General features: G+C 46.9%; 1 protein-coding gene across 1 annotated transcript; it reads right to left on the reverse strand.

Annotated features, from left to right (window-relative positions):
* Nucleotides 1–14,299: 14,299 nt before the first annotated feature.
* LOC128154241 (zinc finger CCCH domain-containing protein 11A-like) lies at nucleotides 14,300–20,421 on the reverse strand. The gene is made up of 9 exons (XM_052814505.1): nucleotides 20,236–20,421; nucleotides 19,922–20,041; nucleotides 19,171–19,294; nucleotides 18,504–18,722; nucleotides 18,087–18,203; nucleotides 17,488–17,558; nucleotides 15,587–15,751; nucleotides 15,120–15,187; nucleotides 14,300–14,564 (listed from the first exon to the last, which is right to left on the reverse strand). Exons 1-9 carry the CDS (start codon nucleotides 20,287–20,289, stop codon nucleotides 14,300–14,302), a joined length of 1,203 nt encoding a protein of 400 aa, XP_052670465.1. The 5' UTR covers nucleotides 20,290–20,421.
* Nucleotides 20,422–22,282: the final 1,861 nt, after the last annotated feature.

Consider the following 22,282-nt stretch of genomic DNA (forward strand, 5'->3'; position numbering starts at 1 on the left):
GTGATCTCTCCCAGTCCTTACCTCGACCCACGAGCCTGCCTTATGTTTTCTGCTCATCCCACCGTGGCCCGGGGCGGCAGGGGGAGAGGAGAGTGAGCAAGCGGCTGCGTGGTGCTTTGTTACCGGCTGGGCTTAAACCACAACAGGAGTAAGACCAGTTGTTAAGTGCAAGGTTTTCTTCCCTTCTTCAGTATTGATGGGACTATTCACTTTTGACCCTTAGCACCTTCAAAAACAGGCTCTTGTGTCATACAGATTCCTACGCATCTCCTGCTAGAAATTACTGGCGCTCCTTCAGGTAGAAGTCTGACAAGAAACATTCTTCCAAATGTGTTGCTGATGCCATTGATAATTAAATTAAATTTCAAGCACGATTTCTGCAGTTTGCACAAGCCAACGCTTAAATGGGTGGCAATTAAGGGACACTGCTTTGCCCAGCAGAGGCATTCCAATACAAATCAGGAGGAATTCACGGTCTAGAAGGCGCCATTTCTTTTCCCTAGGAAGTGAGAGACACCTGTATAGTGCAACTTTACTACATTCACCACCATGGGGGGAACAAGAGAAATCCCCTCAGACCTAGCTCTTTTCAGTGCCCAAGCAGCTCAGCATTTTGCGTGTTGCCTTCCATATTCCTGAGCAGGAGTTCGACTGGACCCCTCCAGCCACCCGGGCTGCAGAAAACGTGCAGCGCAGTCCATCCGTTGTTCCCCACATTTGAAAGACAAAGACTCGCCTCAGGCAGAGGCAGATTCTTTCTCCTTCACGTTCAACAAAACCACCAGCTCAGGAAACAGCAGGAACCGAGACCTAGCCAGTATCTGCTCACTGTACTCCAAACTCAACACTCTTCACACCTTTTGTGCTTTAAAGCCTTGCTACGGGGAAGGCTCACGCAGCCAGGATTCAGGCATCGCTCGGGTTACACAGACGCACTGACATACCCAGCTCTTTCCTTGGTTTTGCTTTGGAGTGAATTTCCTCTGCGTCGTCCGGCACCAAGTTCATATATTCATCAAAGCCCTAAAAATCAGCAACAAAAGCCGTCGGTGAGCTACGTCCCCTGCTCTAAACTTCAGCAACAACGACACAAACTATCGTGAGCTGTGCTGACGTGGGCTGGACAATTAAGACTATTAATTGGAGAGGCACGAGGTCTTGCCACCCCCCATGCTAGTTTTTCCTGACAGGAAGAAACAGTTTTATCAATTTGAAGAACAACCAACAAAAACCCCAAGCCAAAGACATCCTGATACTCACAATGATGCAGCCTTCTAGCCCCATGTTCACTTGCTCAGAAAGCCACACCTGGATCCTGGACCTCTGCAAAATGATGGAGGGGGAGAGCACAAGAGGAACATAAACACTCCACACAATTTTGTTCTCTCCTGTGCATTAACAACTCCTTGCTGCCGATAGCTTCGTAACACTCGAGGCAGTAACTCTCACGCGTGGTTTCGGTTACATCCTCGGTCATTTTTAAGGTGGTAGACTATTTTGGAAATACTCTCTGCCTTCACTGGCGAACACGCAACAGCACAGGCTTTAAAGACTGTCACGGAAAACATCCCTGCACACCCGACTGCAAGAGCAAACGCCTCTTACAAAGGTAACCCCTTAAGGTGAGGAGGAAAAACGCCCAACTCGGAACTAGCTGGTCTTCTCACGGATCGCAACGACGGCAAGTTCTTCAGTTCAACAGGAACCGGCTCCAAAAACCCCATCCTGAACTCGGAAAGACCCCTCCGGCGTGCCGCCCCGCTCCCCACACGGCTCTAAGGGCCCTGCGCAAAAAGCACCGGGACGTTCCTCTCACACGGGGCCGAAGCCGCGGCAGCCCGGCGGTACTCACGTTCTGCAGGTAGCGGAAGATGAGGATCTGGAGCGGAGCGTTAAGGACGCCCCACAGACAGACCACGCACCCGCACCCTTCCTGCGCCAGGGTTCGTTAAAAACCCTGTTAAGTGCTGTCATGGGGAACAGCTCAACTACCGGTGAAGGCGGAGGAGCCCAGGCTACGTTTAATACAGGACCTTCAGGAGAATACGAATATAAAGAGGGAAGAATAAAATATTTACAGAAACCATGGCGTACACCAAACCCCGTCTCCACGGGCAGAGCCTAGGCCGGGGACAGCGAAGGCTGACGACGGAGCAGGAGGAGGGAAGCAGCGAGGGGGAAGCCTTCCTCGCCGGGCTCTCGCGCGCTCTTCCTCTCTCCCGAAGTCTGCGCAGAAGTCTCAGCGGGAGAAAGTCCTGCAGCAGGATAAAGCGTCGGCAGCTTGGGGCTGGGTGACCCTTCTGGAGCCGGAACAGCAGTTTGCTCAGTTGTGGTTTCAGACCTTTCCTCTAGGAACTAAGACAGCACAGTGGATTATCAAAGCACACGAGCGTTTTCTCCCAGAGAGAAAGTATTGACAATCAACTCCGACAACCGATTTTTCCTCTGCCAGCAGCAAATGCCTGAGGGCCCCCGCAGCTTCACAAATCCTCGTAGGAAGAGAAGAGACTCAAGTTCTTCAAAAATTTAAGAAAATCATTCAAAAGGTAGCTGCTAGGGAAAACGATCCCTGGTGGCAGGGTACACAATAGACCCCAGTCTCAGCTGTCTTCTGCAGGGTCACAAATTCAGACCGCACCTCTGACCTGCAGGGAAGTTCAGGACAACTGAGTGCAGATACTGCCAATTTCTACCAGTTCACCTGTGCTTTAAGACTCATTGCAAAGCCTCAGCTCGAAAAAGAATCACCTCTGGGTATCCAACAAAATAATCAGTTGCAATTTATTTATTTATTTCTTTATTTTCAGCCTTAAGACTATGCGGTTCAGATGTCCAGCATTTCAGCAAGTTCCATGAGGAGCTCATCCTCATCCTTCTCTGGGTCCGGGTCAATTATGTCTTCCAGTTTGCCTCCTGAGATTTCCCAAAGAAACTTCTCAAAGTCATCTTCTACAGAGAAGGGGGCTTCCCAGGCCCCTGTGGAACTCAGCTGGTGTGTCTTTACCGCTACTTGTGTGGAAGCTGAGGTCGAGCTTGTGACCTCTGACTGTGCCACAGAGTCTGCCTGGCTTCCAAGGTGCAGTTCAGGACTTGGAAGAACAAGAAAGAGAGCAAATCAGTGTATGACATTCCTTAAGCAGAGACATGTTTTCTGCAAACCAGCTCTTAAAACGGTAGTTAATCCCTCCTACACCTCAGCCTTACACAGGGATTGTTATTCAATTAACCTGGGGCTGCTTTTAGAGTCCAATGTATCAGCAGGTACATTTTGCAGTTTGGGGATTTATCCGCGAAGACACAGCATCTGGGGTCTGGCAAAGAAGGCTCCATTTTTGTAGCCAGAGGTACTTGGCCACCTTTACTAATTTGACTGCAAAATGTTACCAAGTCAACCTCTGCAGGCGTTCAGAAAACCCAAGAAGCCACTGAAAAGCTGTACCAACTTGCAGCATTTTCAGACAAGAATCTGAATAAGCAGTCCAGCCAGCTGCTAGAAGCTTATTCTTTCAGACAAATTTTTCCTCTGCTGGATTTTGGCATGAATTATCTCAAAACCCTAATGTTTCCACGTGTGAAAAAAACACAACTCAGTTTCACGTGAAAGGCACACTGATCAAGAAAAAGAACAAGTTGTGGTTGTTACCTGGCTTGGGGTTTTTCTCTCCCACGTATGGAGAGGAGGCTGTCCTCTGGCAAAGCCGGAACAATGGCCTAGGAAGAAGCAAGATGGTTTTTATGATACACAGGTCAAAGACTGCTTTGCAGATTCTTCCTCCACTGCTTCTCCTCTGGCATTGCTGAGCCCTAACCAAAATACAGAACCAGGGCACACCTGAAGAAAAGTTAGTATTCCCTTAAAGTTTACTAACGACCTTGGGTCTTCCTAAAGAACACAGCATTAATGGACGTAGCAGAGCGTTATGTAAACACTGCCATTCACCTCGTAAAAAGCAGAAAGGTACTACAAGCGTCCTGTCGACCACTTCTGGATTTAAAAGGGAACAGAGACCCGGAGAACATTTCAGTCTTCCACCTGTTCTCCAAGAGGAGCGTACAACTTGGGCATCAATTTTACTAGGGACCCACTACTGCCTCAGTCGCTGTCCTTACCACAGCTGCTTTTTTAGCTGAAGGCTCCTTCCCGTCGCCACCAGTGGCACTCAATGGCTTCACAGCCGCCACGGCAGAGGGATGACTCTCGGCTGCCTTACGTTTCAGTGGCTGCTTTGTGGGGAAGGTGGCTTTCCCATCCAAAGGCTTCAGGCACACCTTCCGTTTGGCTAGAGTAAAAGGAAGAGAGAACTGATACCGTCTTGCTCTGCCTCAGGGGGAAAAAAAAACAACAAACAAACAGGTTCTCTTAACAGTCCCACAATCCTTCTAGGTAAGTGTACTTAGCCAGCAGCTAAAGAGGACAGCTTCAGCACTCGAGCAAGAGGAATCAGGCAGGTGTTTTTAAATTAACTTTTAGGGCTGTATGAAAGCTCATGGAAAGGAAAAAGGTGAAGGCATACTTAATAGCCAGTTCTTATCTGTCTCTGTACTGGTCTGCTCAGAGGACAGTCCTAGCCTCTCCTTCAGAGACCTGGGGACTTGAACTACAAGAGAGAACAGAAAAAGTTAGGCAGACTGCATAAATCTCCATTTGGTGTTCGCATTTCGAAATGAGACCCATCACTTCACTGGGATTCAGAGCTACCTCGAGCCCTCAACCAACGCGCAAAAAGAACCGTTAGAAGAAAGGACAAACAGCAAACCTAAACAGAAAATCTGTGCATCAAATCCAGATGTCTGCTCAGTAGCCGTACCTCTCTTTGCTGCTTTGTCAGCACTATCCAGAACCTCTGTCTTCTTCCCCAGCCTGTCAGCAAGGTTGCGCTTTAGCGGAAGGACACTTTTACCAGCTTCAGAAAGAGAGAAAGCAAGCAATACTTTAAGAACGTTTCTCTGGAGGAGGATTTTAGAACAGTCAGCCACAAACTTCAATGCTTCCAGGGATCTTTGCTTATATTTGTCTTTCAGCTGCTAACCAAATTTGCCACTTCTGCCGTCAATACACATCTCTGCCAAAATGTATTTTCCTCATGCACGCAGCAAAAATACCCTTAAATATAGTTCACGTTTAGATGAGGGCACCCGAACAACGGCTCACAAAAAGCTCTTACCTGTGGAGGCTTTCCGTTTTCCCATCCTCTCGCCAAGGTTCAGTTGAATCACAGGCTCCTCCCCTAAAACAAAGAATAATCTCTTCAGTGCACACAAACCAGTAGCCAGTAAAAGCATTGTCCTTCTAGCCCACGTCCCAGCAAAAGACACTCTTCTGGTAGCCAAACCACAGAAACGAGTGACTACGAGTAGTAGTAGTGCCACACGTTTTTTGCCTTTCCAAGGAATTTGTGCAGATCTGAACACCACCACTTATACACAGACTCGTATCGTGCTACTCTCCGCAAGTGCCACCGTCAGCCTCGTCAATGCTTCAGAAATTGGCTACTTGTATAATACCATCTTCTATAGGTCTTCCCTTTCATTACTCCCCGGGTTTTCCGGTTATCCCCTTATTTGCATACCGACACTTGTATTGACAGTAGCCTCTCTCTCTGCTGCTGCTGCACTTAACCCAACCACTACTTCTGCCACATGCTGTCCACACATTAGCTCATTCACAAATCTCACTCAACTTCAGGAACATGAAAGTCCAATTAAGCACATTGGAGAGTCTGTAAGATGCTGTAATACGTGAAGAGCTACGGCTTCATGTCAGGCTGATAAAAAACACTTCTGGATCTTTTATTGCAATACAACAAACTCAGCACCTACAAATGCCAAATATTTGCAATCAAACCAGGGCCTTTAAGCATAAAAGCAGGGTTTTAATTAGAAAAGGCAGCACCAGCAGGCTAACGTGTCTGAATTATCTTAATTATTACTTAACCTTGTGGTTGAGGAGCCATGAAATGGAAACAACAGTATTCACTATAAGTAGGGGATATTAACTCACCACCTTGCTTTTTTGTTTTTTCCTTTAGTTTCTCCAATTTGATTTCTTCAAGTGTTTTTATTCCAAAATTTAAATTGTCCTCTGAAAACAGAAAATCATTAATGAAGCTGAGGCCTAAAGGCACATGTTGAAGAGCACACATCCTCAAGCTTCTTACAGCTCAGAACCCTTCCAAAGTCTTCCAAATAAACCCTCTCAACACTCCCCACAAGTAAAAAAAGCCATAGAACGGATGGGCATTTTGGTAAGCAATTGGCACCCCTCCTCCCATCCTACAGAGTAAAACCTGCACTTTTAAGCGTTTTAATCCATCTACATGATATTCGATTCCTCCGTCATTAGACATGGCTTCCCACAGTGTTTGAAAGGACGCATTTGCAGGCATTTAAGCTCCACGCTGTGGCTCTATTTTGTTTTACAAAAGTCAACAAGGAGGAGTTGACCTGTCTGACCCAAGGGACATACGACATTATTAGACAGGAACGAGCTCATGGAAATAACTGACTCCATCCAGCTACCCTATGTTCTACCGTACTTTTAGAACATAGTGCTTTGGAGTTAATCGTCAAGTTCTCCTTCCAATCCATCCTACTACAGCTGCTAGAATACCTTGCTTTGTATTACCGCTGCATTTCCTAGTGGAAATTATCCGCGATCCACTAGGGGCTTCTGTTGCCGGTTGCTGGACAGCTGTTTTAGTTTCACCTCCTTCTTCAGAAAGCTGGTCTGAAAGTCCAAAATAAACCTATTCAGTTAGGGAGCAGGGATTATACGAGACGTTTCATGCTTATGTAGCTCGTACAATGACGTTTCAGTCCACGGTTCACATTCTGTTCGTATTCTTAACTACAAGCAACTGTTTGTAGGAGGGTTTTTTTAAACAGCTATATTGACTTGACAAGCTCATATAAGCAAGAGCTATACCGGGGAAAAACTATTTAAGAGTCCAGACTCTCGTCCGTAGCTTTAAACGCTACACAGTTCAGGCATTCTGTCATTTATACATTCACCTCCAGTAGAAATGCCTTCAGGAAGTAAAAAGTACCCATCTTCGTCATCATCTGCAGCATTGATTACAACTGGAGGATGTGTAGGACTTGGGACCTTTTCAGAGTTTTCCACTATCATCACCCCCCTCAGCTGCGGAGAGGGATTTGACTGGACAGAAAGTTTGTTTTGCTGCAGTGACGCCTGAGCCATTTTCACAGCATCTTCTGCAGACTCAGGGGGACTTGGAAGCGTAGCTAGAGGAAGATGAGGATCATCTCTCATTTGGCCATGTAAAACTTTCACCCCAACCTTGCACTCACTGTCTAGATAGGGTAGATAAGGTACATAACCCACCTGGCTACTGAATTCAGAGTTTCCTATTCCCCACCCCTACAAACACACTAGGAACAACGGCTTCCCTTCACACACTAATCTCGCCACCCGACCATCCAGAAAGGATTAAATGAGGGGAAAGCAACCTGAAGTGCAAAGATCACACAAAGCACAGAGAAGCTGAGCATGAAAGAAAAAATTACATACCAGAATTACAGTCCGTTTAGCTGAGAGCCTGCGACTGCACACTTCTCCCTACACTCATCAGTGAGCAGTTACCTGATGCCTTCTACGGCATTGTACCCACTCCTAAGTAATATTCAAAATTAATTCTTTAATGCTGAAAGAAAAAGGACCCAAGAAACTCACTTTTGCTTGGCGGGAAGAAGCGTCCGTCGACATAACGTCCTTTCGTGTGACGGAACGCGCAGTTGGATTTTTGACAGCCAGCTGGTTGATTCTCCCAGTAGCAAGGAATCTCACTGCGTTTTTTCTGAAGACAGAAAGAAATAAAAGCTCATGGTAACACTCGCCTGAGATTTGCTAAGAGACATAGTTACACGTCATGCCAGAGACAGGGCTATTGCAGTGCACTGCGGAAACATCATTCCAAAGGGCAGTTTATCACTGAAAGCATTTCAGGGCAGATCGACAAAGTTTGCGTAAGCTGTAACAACTACATATTATCTAGCTTTCCTGTCATTCCGTTGGAGAAGACGGGGGCTCTCACACATCAGTTCAGGGTGGGTTAAACTAAGACAACGTGCAAAATACTGAGATTATTCAGAGGGAAAAAATGCCTTAAATTGCCTAGCTTGAATCTCTCTCAATTTACCTTTCAGAGCCTTATTTCCTTCCCATCTTCTCCCTCCCCACCCTGTGCTACCCCAAGACGTCAGAACAACGTCAGCACCTAATACAAAAATGTCTTGCTGAGATATACCTAAGAAATTGATTTTTCTTCCCCCAACTTCCTCCCACCCCCCTCCAAGTAACACAAACCAGTATCATTTTAAAGCAAGTAAAGCTATCACGTACAAGCACATTCAGTCTACCGACAGCAAGGAAAAATGCTTTCAGGGATTTCGTTTGAGAACACATCTTTAGGCAAACACTCACTTCGACTTCCATGTGTCTGAACCTGCAGCTAGTCCTGAAACAGCGACCCTCCCGCCACAGCCTGCACACTCTCTCATTGCCCAGAGCAGCCTCACAGTGGCGGAAGGAACAGCTGTCTCCCTGTAACCAAAAGGAAATCAACAAAAAGGAAATTAAAACAGTACAGCCTAAAAAATTATCCATGCTAGCAGAACTGGAAGCAGAATCTAACTGCTTATTCAGTTAACAGAAATCTGGATGTCCCCTCCCCCTCTGCCCCCTCCTCTCCTAAAAACTCCACAAGAAACCCCAAAGCAAAAGAAGCCCAAACATACCTTGTTACAGGTGGAATAGAAATAGAAGTAGCAGTCGTCTCCTTGCTTAGACATAATCGACACTCTGAGAACGAGCTCAGGTCCTAAGGGTTCGCTCTCAACAGGGACTTCCTCCAATCCTGGCAAGAGCTGGCTTCGCTCTTTCTTGGACTGAAAGTCTCCTGATGGCTTGATCAGTCAAATCTTCTTTTTCAAAGTAACCCTAAAGAAAGGTATCAGTAGGTGAAAAAGAAGAAACAGTCCTACTCCCTGGCCTAACCTTCCAGCTTGCTGACCTGCCTTTATCCTGTACCAAAGACCAAGAAGGGAACAAAACTTTGTTTTGCACCCCAACAAACGCACGAGGGGAGTATTATTGCACCTACCTGTGGGTACTTGTGGGTTATAAAGCACAAAGTATTCCACTTGGGCAGTCTCTCTTGCTGCTCTACTTTGTGCCTTTAATCGCTTACAAAAGTATTAAAGATGCTTAACGCCCCCCCTGTTTATTACGACAGTCAGATCACAAGGAAGGCAGAGCACCAGGAACTACGTGTTCTCATCCCCCCGTCAATCCGTCAGCCTTACCCCAGCTGCAAACAGCTGCTGATGATCTACCTGCTTGTTACCGCACTCCACTAGGCTGACAGCGCCCTAGGTGTCACAAGTTACATAGACAATGCTGCGTTATGATGCGTATGCAAACCACCCATCGGGTCGTCTGAAGCACAGAACAAGCTCTTGCTAACACATCTCATCTCTGGATGAGAATCTGAAGCCAAGTTGTCCAAAGCTGAAGCAGAAGAGTCAGAATTTCCACTCTTTACATTTGTTTTAGTCAACTCTACCTGTTAAATACTGTCTGAACATACATACACATACCTGTTTATACACACACCAAGAGCGAGTGACGATAAAGTCAGCAAGAGTGATAGTAAAGATTAGAATGTGGGGCTATTTGCCACAGCAGACTGCATAAAAAGTCTCTCATTTTGAGGGAACCCGTAAAAACAAAAGATCTACAGAACAGTTTGATGAATATGCCTTCAAGGCTGATGCTTTAGAACACGAGTGATTTTAGGGCCAGCACACAAACAGGCATGCCTATGTACACGCGTACAGTATAAACGTATCTATACACACGAGCGTGCACAGCATATGTTGTATGATATCCCTATCGAGAGCAACTCTTAGCCCTAATCAGACACGCAGAGTTGCAATCAATTAACAGCAGGAAGACAGCAGATCGAGGATACAGCAAGCTTTGAGAGGCAGGGAAATGCTTCCTTTGCAAGTGGCGTGGCTGCACGGTACCAAGAATTTGGAATTACTTTGATTTTAGGAAAGAATTTGTTTTCTTTTTACATCAGAGCCAATGCTACAAGTTTGCCATCGTACGCTGTTCTCTAATCCATATATCCATCATCACGCATTGCAGCAAGATCACGGAAGGTTTGAAAAGATGGCTTAGGTCCAATTTGACAGCTGATGATTTTTTGGTGCCTCCAGAGCTGAAACTGATCTTCTTTAGCCACAAGCAGGTTTTTTGGATGCAAAGTCAGATACTTTGATTCTTACTGTTCTGAAGATACTAAATGCCACAAAACCTGCAGCCACACCAGATAAAGCTCAAATTCAAGCGGTTCTGACGCCTTCCATTCAGATGCTGCGCATTTCTGTGCAAGTATTTCTGACGCTTTTGGACAAAACGGCATGAAATAGTTCTTACAGCTTAATAACAAAAGGTTGGAACCTTCTACTCACACAAACACTAGCGGATTTTCCAGGATTTTCTTTTTTCCAGCAGGGAATTTTCCCAAATCTGAAATAAAGAGAGGACAAGTTGGGTTCTCATGTTAGTTTCTGGGTTTTGACTGCTTGGCAAAGGGAGTTGTTATGGGTTTGTGTGGCGGGGTTTTGGTAGCAGCGCAGGGGCTGCAGGGGTGGCTCCTGTGAGAAGCTGCTCGAAGCTCCCTCAGCTCGGAGTCGGACCCGCCTCTGGCCCAGGCCGACGCAATCAGCGACAGTGGTAGCGCCTCTGGGATAAACTATTTCAGAAGGGGAACCTGCAGCGAGCAGGGGGATTAGGAATGTGAGAGGAACAGCTCTGCAGACACCGGGGTCGGGGGGCAGGAGGGGCACCTGAGGAGGTTGATGCCCCTGCAGCCCCTGGAGGCGAACGGTGGAGCAGAGGCCCCCCAAGATGGCCGTGGCTCCATGGGAAAGCCCGCGCTGGAGCAGCGTGTGGCTGAAGACCGGCCCGCGGAAAGGACCCACGCCAGGGAAGTTCGGGAAGAACTGAAGCCCGCGGAAAGGACCCACGCCAGGGAAGTTCGGGAAGAACTGAAGCCCGCGGAAAGGACCCACGCCAGGGAAGTTTGTGAGGAACTGCAGCCCGCGGCAAGGACGAGACCTTCCTGAAGGACAGTCTCCTGTGGGAGGGACCTCGCGGTGGAGCAGGGGACGAGCGCGGAGTCCTCCTCCCCCTGAGGAGGAAGGAGCGGCAGAGACAACCTGTGAGGAACCGACCCCAGCCCCCATTCCCCGCCGCCGGGGGAGCAGGGAGAGAAACCCGGGAGTGGAGTTGAGGCGGGAAGGAGGGAGGGGTGGGGGGCAGGTGTTCGCAGGTTTGGTTTGACTTCCTAATATCCTTGGCTTCTTTGGATTTGTAGTAAACTACATTGATTTTGTTTCTTCCCCAAGCTGAGCCTGTCTTTTGCCCGTGACCATAAGGGGTGAGTGATCTCTCCCAGTCCTTACCTCGACCCACGAGCCTGCCTTATGTTTTCTGCTCATCCCACCGTGGCCCGGGGCGGCAGGGGGAGAGGAGAGTGAGCAAGCGGCTGCGTGGTGCTTTGTTACCGGCTGGGCTTAAACCACAACAGGAGTAAGACCAGTTGTTAAGTGCAAGGTTTTCTTCCCTTCTTCAGTATTGATGGGACTATTCACTTTTGACCCTTAGCACCTTCAAAAACAGGCTCTTGTGTCATACAGATTCCTACGCATCTCCTGCTAGAAATTACTGGCGCTCCTTCAGGTAGAAGTCTGACAAGAAACATTCTTCCAAATGTGTTGCTGATGCCATTGATAATTAAATTAAATTTCAAGCACGATTTCTGCAGTTTGCACAAGCCAACGCTTAAATGGGTGGCAATTAAGGGACACTGCTTTGCCCAGCAGAGGCATTCCAATACAAATCAGGAGGAATTCACGGTCTAGAAGGCGCCATTTCTTTTCCCTAGGAAGTGAGAGACACCTGTATAGTGCAACTTTACTACATTCACCACCATGGGGGGAACAAGAGAAATCCCCTCAGACCTAGCTCTTTTCAGTGCCCAAGCAGCTCAGCATTTTGCGTGTTGCCTTCCATATTCCTGAGCAGGAGTTCGACTGGACCCCTCCAGCCACCCGGGCTGCAGAAAACGTGCAGCGCAGTCCATCCGTTGTTCCCCACATTTGAAAGACAAAGACTCGCCTCAGGCAGAGGCAGATTCTTTCTCCTTCACGTTCAACAAAACCACCAGCTCAGGAAACAGCAGGAACCGAGACCTAGCCAGTATCTGCTCACTGTACTCCAAACTCAACACTCTTCACACCTTTTGTGCTTTAAAGCCTTGCTACGGGGAAGGCTCACGCAGCCAGGATTCAGGCATCGCTCGGGTTACACAGACGCACTGACATACCCAGCTCTTTCCTTGGTTTTGCTTTGGAGTGAATTTCCTCTGCGTCGTCCGGCACCAAGTTCATATATTCATCAAAGCCCTAAAAATCAGCAACAAAAGCCGTCGGTGAGCTACGTCCCCTGCTCTAAACTTCAGCAACAACGACACAAACTATCGTGAGCTGTGCTGACGTGGGCTGGACAATTAAGACTATTAATTGGAGAGGCACGAGGTCTTGCCACCCCCCATGCTAGTTTTTCCTGACAGGAAGAAACAGTTTTATCAATTTGAAGAACAACCAACAAAAACCCCAAGCCAAAGACATCCTGATACTCACAATGATGCAGCCTTCTAGCCCCATGTTCACTTGCTCAGAAAGCCACACCTGGATCCTGGACCTCTGCAAAATGATGGAGGGGGAGAGCACAACAGGAACATAAACACTCCACACAATTTTGTTCTCTCCTGTGCATTAACAACTCCTTGCTGCCGATAGCTTCGTAACACTCGAGGCAGTAACTCTCACGCGTGGTTTCGGTTACATCCTCGGTCATTTTTAAGGTGGTAGACTATTTTGGAAATACTCTCTGCCTTCACTGGCGAACACGCAACAGCACAGGCTTTAAAGACTGTCACGGAAAACATCCCTGCACACCCGACTGCAAGAGCAAACGCCTCTTACAAAGGTAACCCCTTAAGGTGAGGAGGAAAAACGCCCAACTCGGAACTAGCTGGTCTTCTCACGGATCGCAACGACGGCAAGTTCTTCAGTTCAACAGGAACCGGCTCCAAAAACCCCATCCTGAACTCGGAAAGACCCCTCCGGCGTGCCGCCCCGCTCCCCACACGGCTCTAAGGGCCCTGCGCAAGAAGCACCGGGACGTTCCTCTCACACGGGGCCGAAGCCGCGGCAGCCCGGCGGTACTCACGTTCTGCAGGTAGCGGAAGATGAGGATCTGGAGCGGAGCGTTAAGGACGCCCCACAGACAGACCACGCACCCGCACCCTTCCTGCGCCAGGGTTCGTTAAAAACCCTGTTAAGTGCTGTCATGGGGAACAGCTCAACTACCGGTGAAGGCGGAGGAGCCCAGGCTACGTTTAATACAGGACCTTCAGGAGAATACGAATATAAAGAGGGAAGAATAAAATATTTACAGAAACCATGGCGTACACCAAACCCCGTCTCCACGGGCAGAGCCTAGGCCGGGGACAGCGAAGGCTGACGACGGAGCAGGAGGAGGGAAGCAGCGAGGGGGAAGCCTTCCTCGCCGGGCTCTCGCGCGCTCTTCCTCTCTCCCGAAGTCTGCGCAGAAGTCTCAGCGGGAGAAAGTCCTGCAGCAGGATAAAGCGTCGGCAGCTTGGGGCTGGGTGACCCTTCTGGAGCCGGAACAGCAGTTTGCTCAGTTGTGGTTTCAGACCTTTCCTCTAGGAACTAAGACAGCACAGTGGATTATCAAAGCACACGAGCGTTTTCTCCCAGAGAGAAAGTATTGACAATCAACTCCGACAACCGATTTTTCCTCTGCCAGCAGCAAATGCCTGAGGGCCCCCGCAGCTTCACAAATCCTCGTAGGAAGAGAAGAGACTCAAGTTCTTCAAAAATTTAAGAAAATCATTCAAAAGGTAGCTGCTAGGGAAAACGATCCCTGGTGGCAGGGTACACAATAGACCCCAGTCTCAGCTGTCTTCTGCAGGGTCACAAATTCAGACCGCACCTCTGACCTGCAGGGAAGTTCAGGACAACTGAGTGCAGATACTGCCAATTTCTACCAGTTCACCTGTGCTTTAAGACTCATTGCAAAGCCTCAGCTCGAAAAAGAATCACCTCTGGGTATCCAACAAAATAATCAGTTGCAATTTATTTCTTTCTTTCTTTATTTTCAGCCTTAAGACTATGCGGTTCAGATGTCCAGCATTTCAGCAAGTTCCATGAGGAGCTCATCCTCATCCTTCTCTGGGTCCGGGTCAATTATGTCTTCCAGTTTGCCTCCTGAGATTTCCCAAAGAAACTTCTCAAAGTCGTCTTCTACAGAGAAGGGGGCTTCCCAGGCCCCTGTGGAGCTCAGCTGCTGTGTCTTTACCGCTACTTGTGAGGAAGCTGAGGTCGAGCTTGTGACCTCTGACTGTGCCACAGAGTCTGCCTGGCTTCCAAGGTGCAGTACAGGACTTGGAAGAACAAGAAAGAGAGCAAATCAGTGTATGACATTCCTTAAGCAGAGACATGTTTTCTGCAAACCAGCTCTTAAAACGGTAGTTAATCCCTCCTACACCTCAGCCTTACACAGGGATTGTTATTCAATTAACCTGGGGCTGCTTTTAGAGCCCAATGTATCAGCAGGTACATTTTGCAGTTTGGGGATTTATCCGCGAAGACACAGCATCTGGGGTCTGGCAAAGAAGGTTCCATTTTTGTAGCCAGAGGTACTTGGCCACCTTTACTAATTTGACTGCAAAAAGGTTACCAAGTCAACCTCTGCAGGCGTTCAGAAAACCCAAGAAGCCACTGAAAAGCTGTACCAACTTGCAGCATTTTCAGACAAGAATCTGAATAAGCAGTCCAGCCAGCTGCTAGAAGCTTATTCTTTCAGACAAATTTTTCCTCTGCTGGATTTTGGCATGAATTATCTCAAAACTCTGATTTTTCCACGTGTGAAAAAAACACAACTCAGTTTCACGTGAAAGGCACACTGATCAAGAAAAAGAACAAGTTGTGGTTGTTACCTGGCTTGGGGTTTTTCTCTCCCACGTATGGAGAGGAGGCTGTCCTCTGGCAAAGCCGGAACAATGGCCTAGGAAGAAGCAAGGTGGTTTTTATGATACACAGGTCAAAGACTGCTTTGCAGATTCTTCCTCCACTGCTTCTCCTCTGGCATTGCTGAGCCCTAACCAAAATACAGAACCAGGGCACACCTGAAGAAAAGTTAGTATTCCCTTAAAGTTTACTAACGACCTTGGGTCTTCCTAAAGAACACAGCATTAATGGACGTAGCAGAGCGTTATGTAAACACTGCCATTCACCTCGTAAAAAGCAGAAAGGTACTACAAGCGTCCTGTCGACCACTTCTGGATTTAAAAGGGAACAGAGAGCCGGAGAACATTTCAGTCTTCCACCTGTTCTCCAAGAGGAGGGTACAACTTGGGCATCAATTTTACTAGGGACCCACTACTGCCTCAGTCGCTGTCCTTACCACAGCTGCTTTTTTAGCTGAAGGCTCCTTCCCGTCGCCACCAGTGGCACTCAATGGCTTCACAGCCGCCACGGCAGAGGGATGACTCTCGGCTGCCTTACGTTTCAGTGGCTGCTTTGTGGGGAAGGTGGCTTTCCCATCCAAAGGCTTCAGGCACACCTTCCGTTTGGCTAGAGGAAAAGGAAGAGAGAACTGATACCGTCTTGCTCTGCCTCAGGGGGAAAAAAAAACAACAAACAAACAGGTTCTCTTAACAGTCCCACAATCCTTCTAGGTAAGTGTACTTAGCCAGCAGCTAAAGAGGACAGCTTCAGCACTCGAGCAAGAGGAATCAGGCAGGTGTTTTTAAATTAACTTTTAGGGCTGTATGAAAGCTCATGGAAAGGAAAAAGGTGAAGGCATACTTAATAGCCAGTTCTTATCTGTCTCTGTACTGGTCTGCTCAGAGGACAGTCCTAGCCTCTCCTTCAGAGACCTGGGGACTTGAACTACAAGAGAGAACAGAAAAAGTTAGGCAGACTGCATAAATCTCCATTTGGTGTTCGCATTTCGAAATGAGACCCATCACTTCACTGGGATTCAGAGCTACCTCGAGCCCTCAACCAACGCGCAAAAAGAACCGTTAGAAGAAAGGACAAACAGCAAACCTAAACAGAAAATCTGTGCATCAAATCCAGATGTCTGCTCAGTAGCCGTACCTCTCTTTGCTGCTTTGTCAGCACTATCCAGAACCTCTGTCTTCTTCCCCAGCCTGTCAGCAAGGTTGCGCTTTAGCGGAAGGACACTTTTACCAGCTTCAGAAAGAGAGAAAGCAAGCAATACTTTAAGAACGTTTCTCTGGAGGAGGATTTTAGAACAGTCAGCCACAAACTTCAATGCTTCCAGGGATCTTTGCTTATATTTGTCTTTCAGCTGCTAACCAAATTTGCCACTTCTGCCGTCAATACACATCTCTGCCAAAATGTATTTTCCTCCTGCACGCAGCAAAAATACCCTTAAATATAGTTCACGTTTAGATGAGGGCACCCGAACAACGGCTCACAAAAAGCTCTTACCTGTGGAGGCTTTCCGTTTTCCCATCCTCTCGCCAAGGTTCAGTTGAATCACAGGCTCCTCCCCTAAAACAAAGAATAATCTCTTCAGTGCACACAAACCAGTAGCCAGTAAGAGCATTGTCCTTCTAGCCCACGTCCCAGCAAAAGACACTCTTCTGGTAGCCAAACCACAGAAACGAGTGACTACGAGTAGTAGTAGTGCCACACGTTTTTTGCCTTTCCAAGGAATTTGTGCAGATCTGAACACCACCACTTATACACAGACTCGTATCGTGCTACTCTCCGCAAGTGCCACCGTCAGCCTCGTCAATGCTTCAAAAATTGGCTACTTGTATAATACCATCTTCTATAGGTCTTCCCTTTCATTACTCCCCGGGTTTTCCGGTTATCCCCTTACTTGCATACCGACACTTGTATTGACAGTAGCCTCTCTCTCTGCTGCTGCTGCACTTAACCCAACCACTACTTCTGCCACATGCTGTCCACACATTAGCTCATTCACAAATCTCACTCAACTTCAGGAACATGAAAGTCCAATTAAGCACATTGGAGAGTCTGTAAGATGCTGTAATACGTGAAGAGCTACGGCTTCATGTCAGGCTGATAAAAAACACTTCTGGATCTTTTATTGCAATACAACAAACTCAGCACCTACAAATGCCAAATATTTGCAATCAAACCAGGGCCTTTAAGCATAAAAGCAGGGTTTTGATTAGAAAAGGCAGCACCAGCAGGCTAACGTGTCTGAATTATCTTAATTATTACTTAACCTTGTGGTTGAGGAGCCATGAAATGGAAACAATAGTATTCACTATAAGTAGGGGATATTAACTCACCACCTTGCTTTTTTGTTTTTTCCTTTAGTTTCTCCAATTTGATTTCTTCAAGTGTTTTTATTCCAAAATTTAAATTGTCCTCTGAAAACAGAAAATCATTAATGAAGCTGAGGCCTAAAGGCACATGTTGAAGAGCACACATCCTCAAGCTTCTTACAGCTCAGAACCCTTCCAAAGTCTTCCAAATAAACCCTCTCAACACTCCCCACAAGTAAAAAAAGCCATAGAACGGATGGGCATTTTGGTAAGCAATTGGCACCCCTCCTCCCATCCTACAGAGTAAAACCTGCACTTTTAAGCGTTTTAATCCATCTACATGATATTAGATTCCTCCGTCATTAGACATGGCTTCCCATAGTGTTTGAAAGGACACATTTGCAGGCATTTAAGCTCCACGCTGTGGCTCTATTTTGTTTTACAAAAGTCAACAAGGAGGAGTTGACCTGTCTGACCCAAGGGACATACGACATTATTAGACAGGAACGAGCTCATGGAAATAACTGACTCCATCCAGCTACCCTATGTTCTACCGTACTTTTAGAACATAGTGCTTTGGAGTTAATCGTCAAGTTCTCCTTCCAGTCCATCCTACTACAGCTGCTAGAATACCTTGCTTTGTATTACCGCTGCATTTCCTAGTGGAAATTATCCGCGATCCACTAGGGGCTTCTGTTGCCGGTTGCTGGACAGCTGTTTTAGTTTCACCTCCTTCTTCAGAAAGCTGGTCTGAAAGTCCAAAATAAACCTATTCAGTTAGGGAGCAGGGATTATACGAGACGTTTCATGCTTATGTAGCTCGTACAATGACGTTTCAGTCCACGGTTCACATTCTGTTCGTATTCCTAACTACAAGCAACTGTTTGTAGGAGGGTTTTTTTTAAACAGCTATATTGACTTGACAAGCTCATATAAGCAAGAGCTATACCGGGGAAAAACTATTTAAGAGTCCAGACTCTCGTCCGTAGCTTTAAACGCTACACGGTTCAGGCATTCTCTCATTTATACATTCACCTCCAGTAGAAATGCCTTCAGGAAGTAAAAAGTACCCATCTTCATCATCATCTGCAGCATTGATTACAACTGGAGGATGCGTAGGACTTGGGACCTTTTCAGAGTTTTCCACTATCATCACCCCCCTCAGCTGCGGAGAGGGATTTGACTGGACAGAAAGTTTGTTTTGCTGCAGTGACACCTGAGCCATTTTCACAGCATCTTCTGCAGACTCAGGGGGACTTGGAAGCGTAGCTAGAGGAAGACGAGGATCATCTCTCATTTGGCCATGTAAAACTTTCACCCCAACCTTGCACTCACTGTCTAGATAGGGTAGATAAGGTACATAACCCACCTGGCTACTGAATTCAGAGTTTCCTATTCCCCACCCCTACGAACACACCAGGAACAACCGCTTCCCTTCACACACTAATCTCGCCACCCGACCATCCAGAAAGGATTAAATGAGGGGAAAGCAACCTGAAGTGCAAAGATCACACAAAGCACAGAGAAGCTGAGCATGAAAGAAAAAATTACATACCAGAATTACAGTCCGTTTAGCTGAGAGCCTGCGACTGCACACTTCTCCCTACACTCATCAGTGAGCAGTTACCTGATGCCTTCTACGGCATTGTACCCACTCCTAAGTAATATTCAAAATTAATTCTTTAATGCTGAAAGAAAAAGGACCCAAGAAACTCACTTTTGCTTGGCGGGAAGAAGCGTCCGTCGACATAACGTCCTTTCGTGTGACGGAACGCGCAGTTGGATTTTTGACAGCCAGCTGGTTGATTCTCCCAGTGGCAAGGAATCTCACTGCGTTTTTTCTGAAGACAGAAAGAAATAAAAGCTCATGGTAACACTCGCCTGAGATTTGCTAAGAGACATAGTTACACGTCATGCCAGAGACAGGGCTATTGCAGTGCACTGCGGAAACATCATTCCAAAGGGCAGTTTATCACTGAAAGCATTTCAGGGCAGATCGACAAAGTTTGCGTAAGCTGTAACAACTACATATTATCTAGCTTTCCTGTCATTCCATTGGAGAAGATGGGCGGCTCTCACACATCAGTTCAGGGTGGGTTAAACTAAGACAACGTGCAAAATACTGGGATTTTTCAGAGGGAAAAAATGCCTTAAATTGCCTAGCTTGAATCTCTCTCAATTTACCTTTCAGAGCCTTATCTCCTTCCCATCTTCTCCCTCCCCACCCTGTGCTACCCCAAGACGTCAGAACAACGTCAGCACCTAATACAAAAATGTCTTGCTGAGATATACCTAAGAAATTGATTTTTCTTCCCCCAAATTCCTCCCACCCCCCTCCAAGTAACACAAACCAGTATCATTTTAAAGCAAGTAAAGCTATCACGTACAAGCACATTCAGTCTACCGACAGCAAGGAAAAATGCTTTCAGGGATTTCGTTTGAGAACACATCTTTAGGCAAACACTCACTTCGACTTCCATGTGTCTGAACCTGCAGCTAGTCCTGAAACAGCGACCCTCCCGCCACAGCCTGCACACTCTCTCATTGCCCAGAGCAGCCTCACAGTGGCGGAAGGAACAGCTGTCTCCCTGTAACCAAAAGGAAATCAACAAAAAGGAAATTAAAACAGTACAGCCTAAAAAATTATCCATGCTAGCAGAACTGGAAGCAGAATCTAACTGCTTATTCAGTTAACAGAAATCTGGATGTCCCCTCCCCCTCTGCCCCCTCCTCTCCTAAAAACTCCACAAGAAACCCCAAAGCAAAAGAAGCCCAAACATACCTTGTTACAGGTGGAATAGAAATAGAAGTAGCAGTCGTCTCCTTGCTTAGACATAATCGACAAAGTCTGAGAACGAGCTCAGGTCCTAAGGGTTCGCTCTCAACAGGGACTTCCTCCAGTCCTGGCAAGAGCTGGCTTCGCTCTTTCTTGGACTGAAAGTCTCCTGATGGCTTGATCAGTCAAATCTTCTTTTTCAAAGTAACCCTAAAGAAAGGTATCAGTAGGTGAAAAAGAAGAAACAGTCCTACTCCCTGGCCTAACCTTCCAGCTTGCTGACCTGCCTTTATCCTGTACCAAAGACCAAGAAGGGAACAAAACTTTGTTTTGCACCCCAACAAACGCACGAGGGGAGTATTATTGCACCTACCTGTGGGTACTTGTGGGTTATAAAGCACAAAGTATTCCACTTGGGCAGTCTCTCTTGCTGCTCTACTTTGTGCCTTTAATCGCTTACAAAAGTATTAAAGATGCTTAACGCCCCCCCTGTTTATTACGACAGTCAGATCACAAGGAAGGCAGAGCACCAGGAACTACGTGTTCTCATCCCCCCGTCAATCTGTCAGCCTTACCCCAGCTGCAAACAGCTGCTGATGATCTACCTGCTTGTTACCGCACTCCACTAGGCTGACAGCGCCCTAGGTGTCACAAGTTACATAGACAATGCTGCGTTATGATGCGTATGCAAACCACCCATCGGGTCGTCTGAAGCACAGAACAAGCTCTTGCTAACACATCTCATCTCTGGATGAGAATCTGAAGCCAAGTTGTCCAAAGCTGAAGCAGAAGAGTCAGAATTTCCACTCTTTACATTTGTTTTAGTCAACTCTACCTGTTAAATACTGTCTGAACATACATACACATACCTGTTTATACACACACCAAGAGCGAGTGACGATAAAGTCAGCAAGAGTGATAGTAAAGATTAGAATGTGGGGCTATTTGCCACAGCAGACTGCATAAAAAGTCTCTCATTTTGAGGGAACCCGTAAAAACAAAAGATCTACAGAACAGTTTGATGAATATGCCTTCAAGGCTGATGCTTTAGAACACGAGTGATTTTAGGGCCAGCACACAAACAGGCATGCCTATGTACACGCGTACAGTATAAACGTATCTATACACACGAGCGTGCACAGCATATGTTGTATGATATCCCTATCGAGAGCAACTCTTAGCCCTAATCAGACACGCAGAGTTGCAATCAATTAACAGCAGGAAGACAGCAGATCGAGGATACAGCAAGCTTTGAGAGGCAGGGAAATGCTTCCTTTGCAAGTGGCATGGCTGCACGGTACCAAGAATTTGGAATTACTTTGATTTTAGGAAAGAATTTGTTTTCTTTTTACATCAGAGCCAATGCTACAAGTTTGCCATCGTACGCTGTTCTCTAATCCATATATCCATCATCACGCATTGCAGCAAGATCACGGAAGGTTTGAAAAGATGGCTTAGGTCCAATTTGACAGCTGATGATTTTTTGGTGCCTCCAGAGCTGAAACTGATCTTCTTTAGCCACAAGCAGGTTTTTTGGATGCAAAGTCAGATACTTTGATTCTTACTGTTCTGAAGATACTAAATGCCACAAAACCTGCAGCCACACCAGATAAAGCTCAAATTCAAGCGGTTCTGACGCCTTCCATTCAGATGCTGCGCATTTCTGTGCAAGTATTTCTGACGCTTTTGGACAAAACGGCATGAAATAGTTCTTACAGCTTAATAACAAAAGGTTGGAACCTTCTACTCACACAAACACTAGCGGATTTTCCAGGATTTTCTTTTTTCCAGCAGGGAATTTTCCCAAATCTGAAATAAAGAGAGGACAAGTTGGGTTCTCATGTTAGTTTCTGGGTTTTGACTGCTTGGCAAAGGGAGTTGTTATGGGTTTGTGTGGCGGGGTTTTGGTAGCAGCGCAGGGGCTGCAGGGGTGGCTCCTGTGAGAAGCTGCTCGAAGCTCCCTCAGCTCGGAGTCGGACCCGCCTCTGGCCCAGGCCGACGCAATCAGCGACAGTGGTAGCGCCTCTGGGATAAACTATTTCAGAAGGGGAAC

The sequence above is a fragment of the Harpia harpyja genome, chromosome 19 (assembly GCF_026419915.1).
Source record: "Harpia harpyja isolate bHarHar1 chromosome 19, bHarHar1 primary haplotype, whole genome shotgun sequence".
Classification (NCBI taxonomy): Eukaryota; Metazoa; Chordata; class Aves; order Accipitriformes; family Accipitridae; genus Harpia; species Harpia harpyja.

Coding starts and splice junctions, on each gene's coding strand:
- LOC128154241 (XM_052814505.1), bottom strand. CDS start 20,289: ATGTCTAAGCAAGGAGACGACTGCTACTTCTATTTCTATTCCACCTGT. Junction 19,295..19,921: donor TCAGACACATGGAAGTCGAA/GTGAGTGTTTGC, acceptor TTCTGTCTTCAG/AAAAAACGCAGTGAGATTCC. Junction 14,565..15,119: donor AGAGAAAAACCCCAAGCCAG/GTAACAACCACA, acceptor TGTTCTTCCAAG/TCCTGTACTGCACCTTGGAA.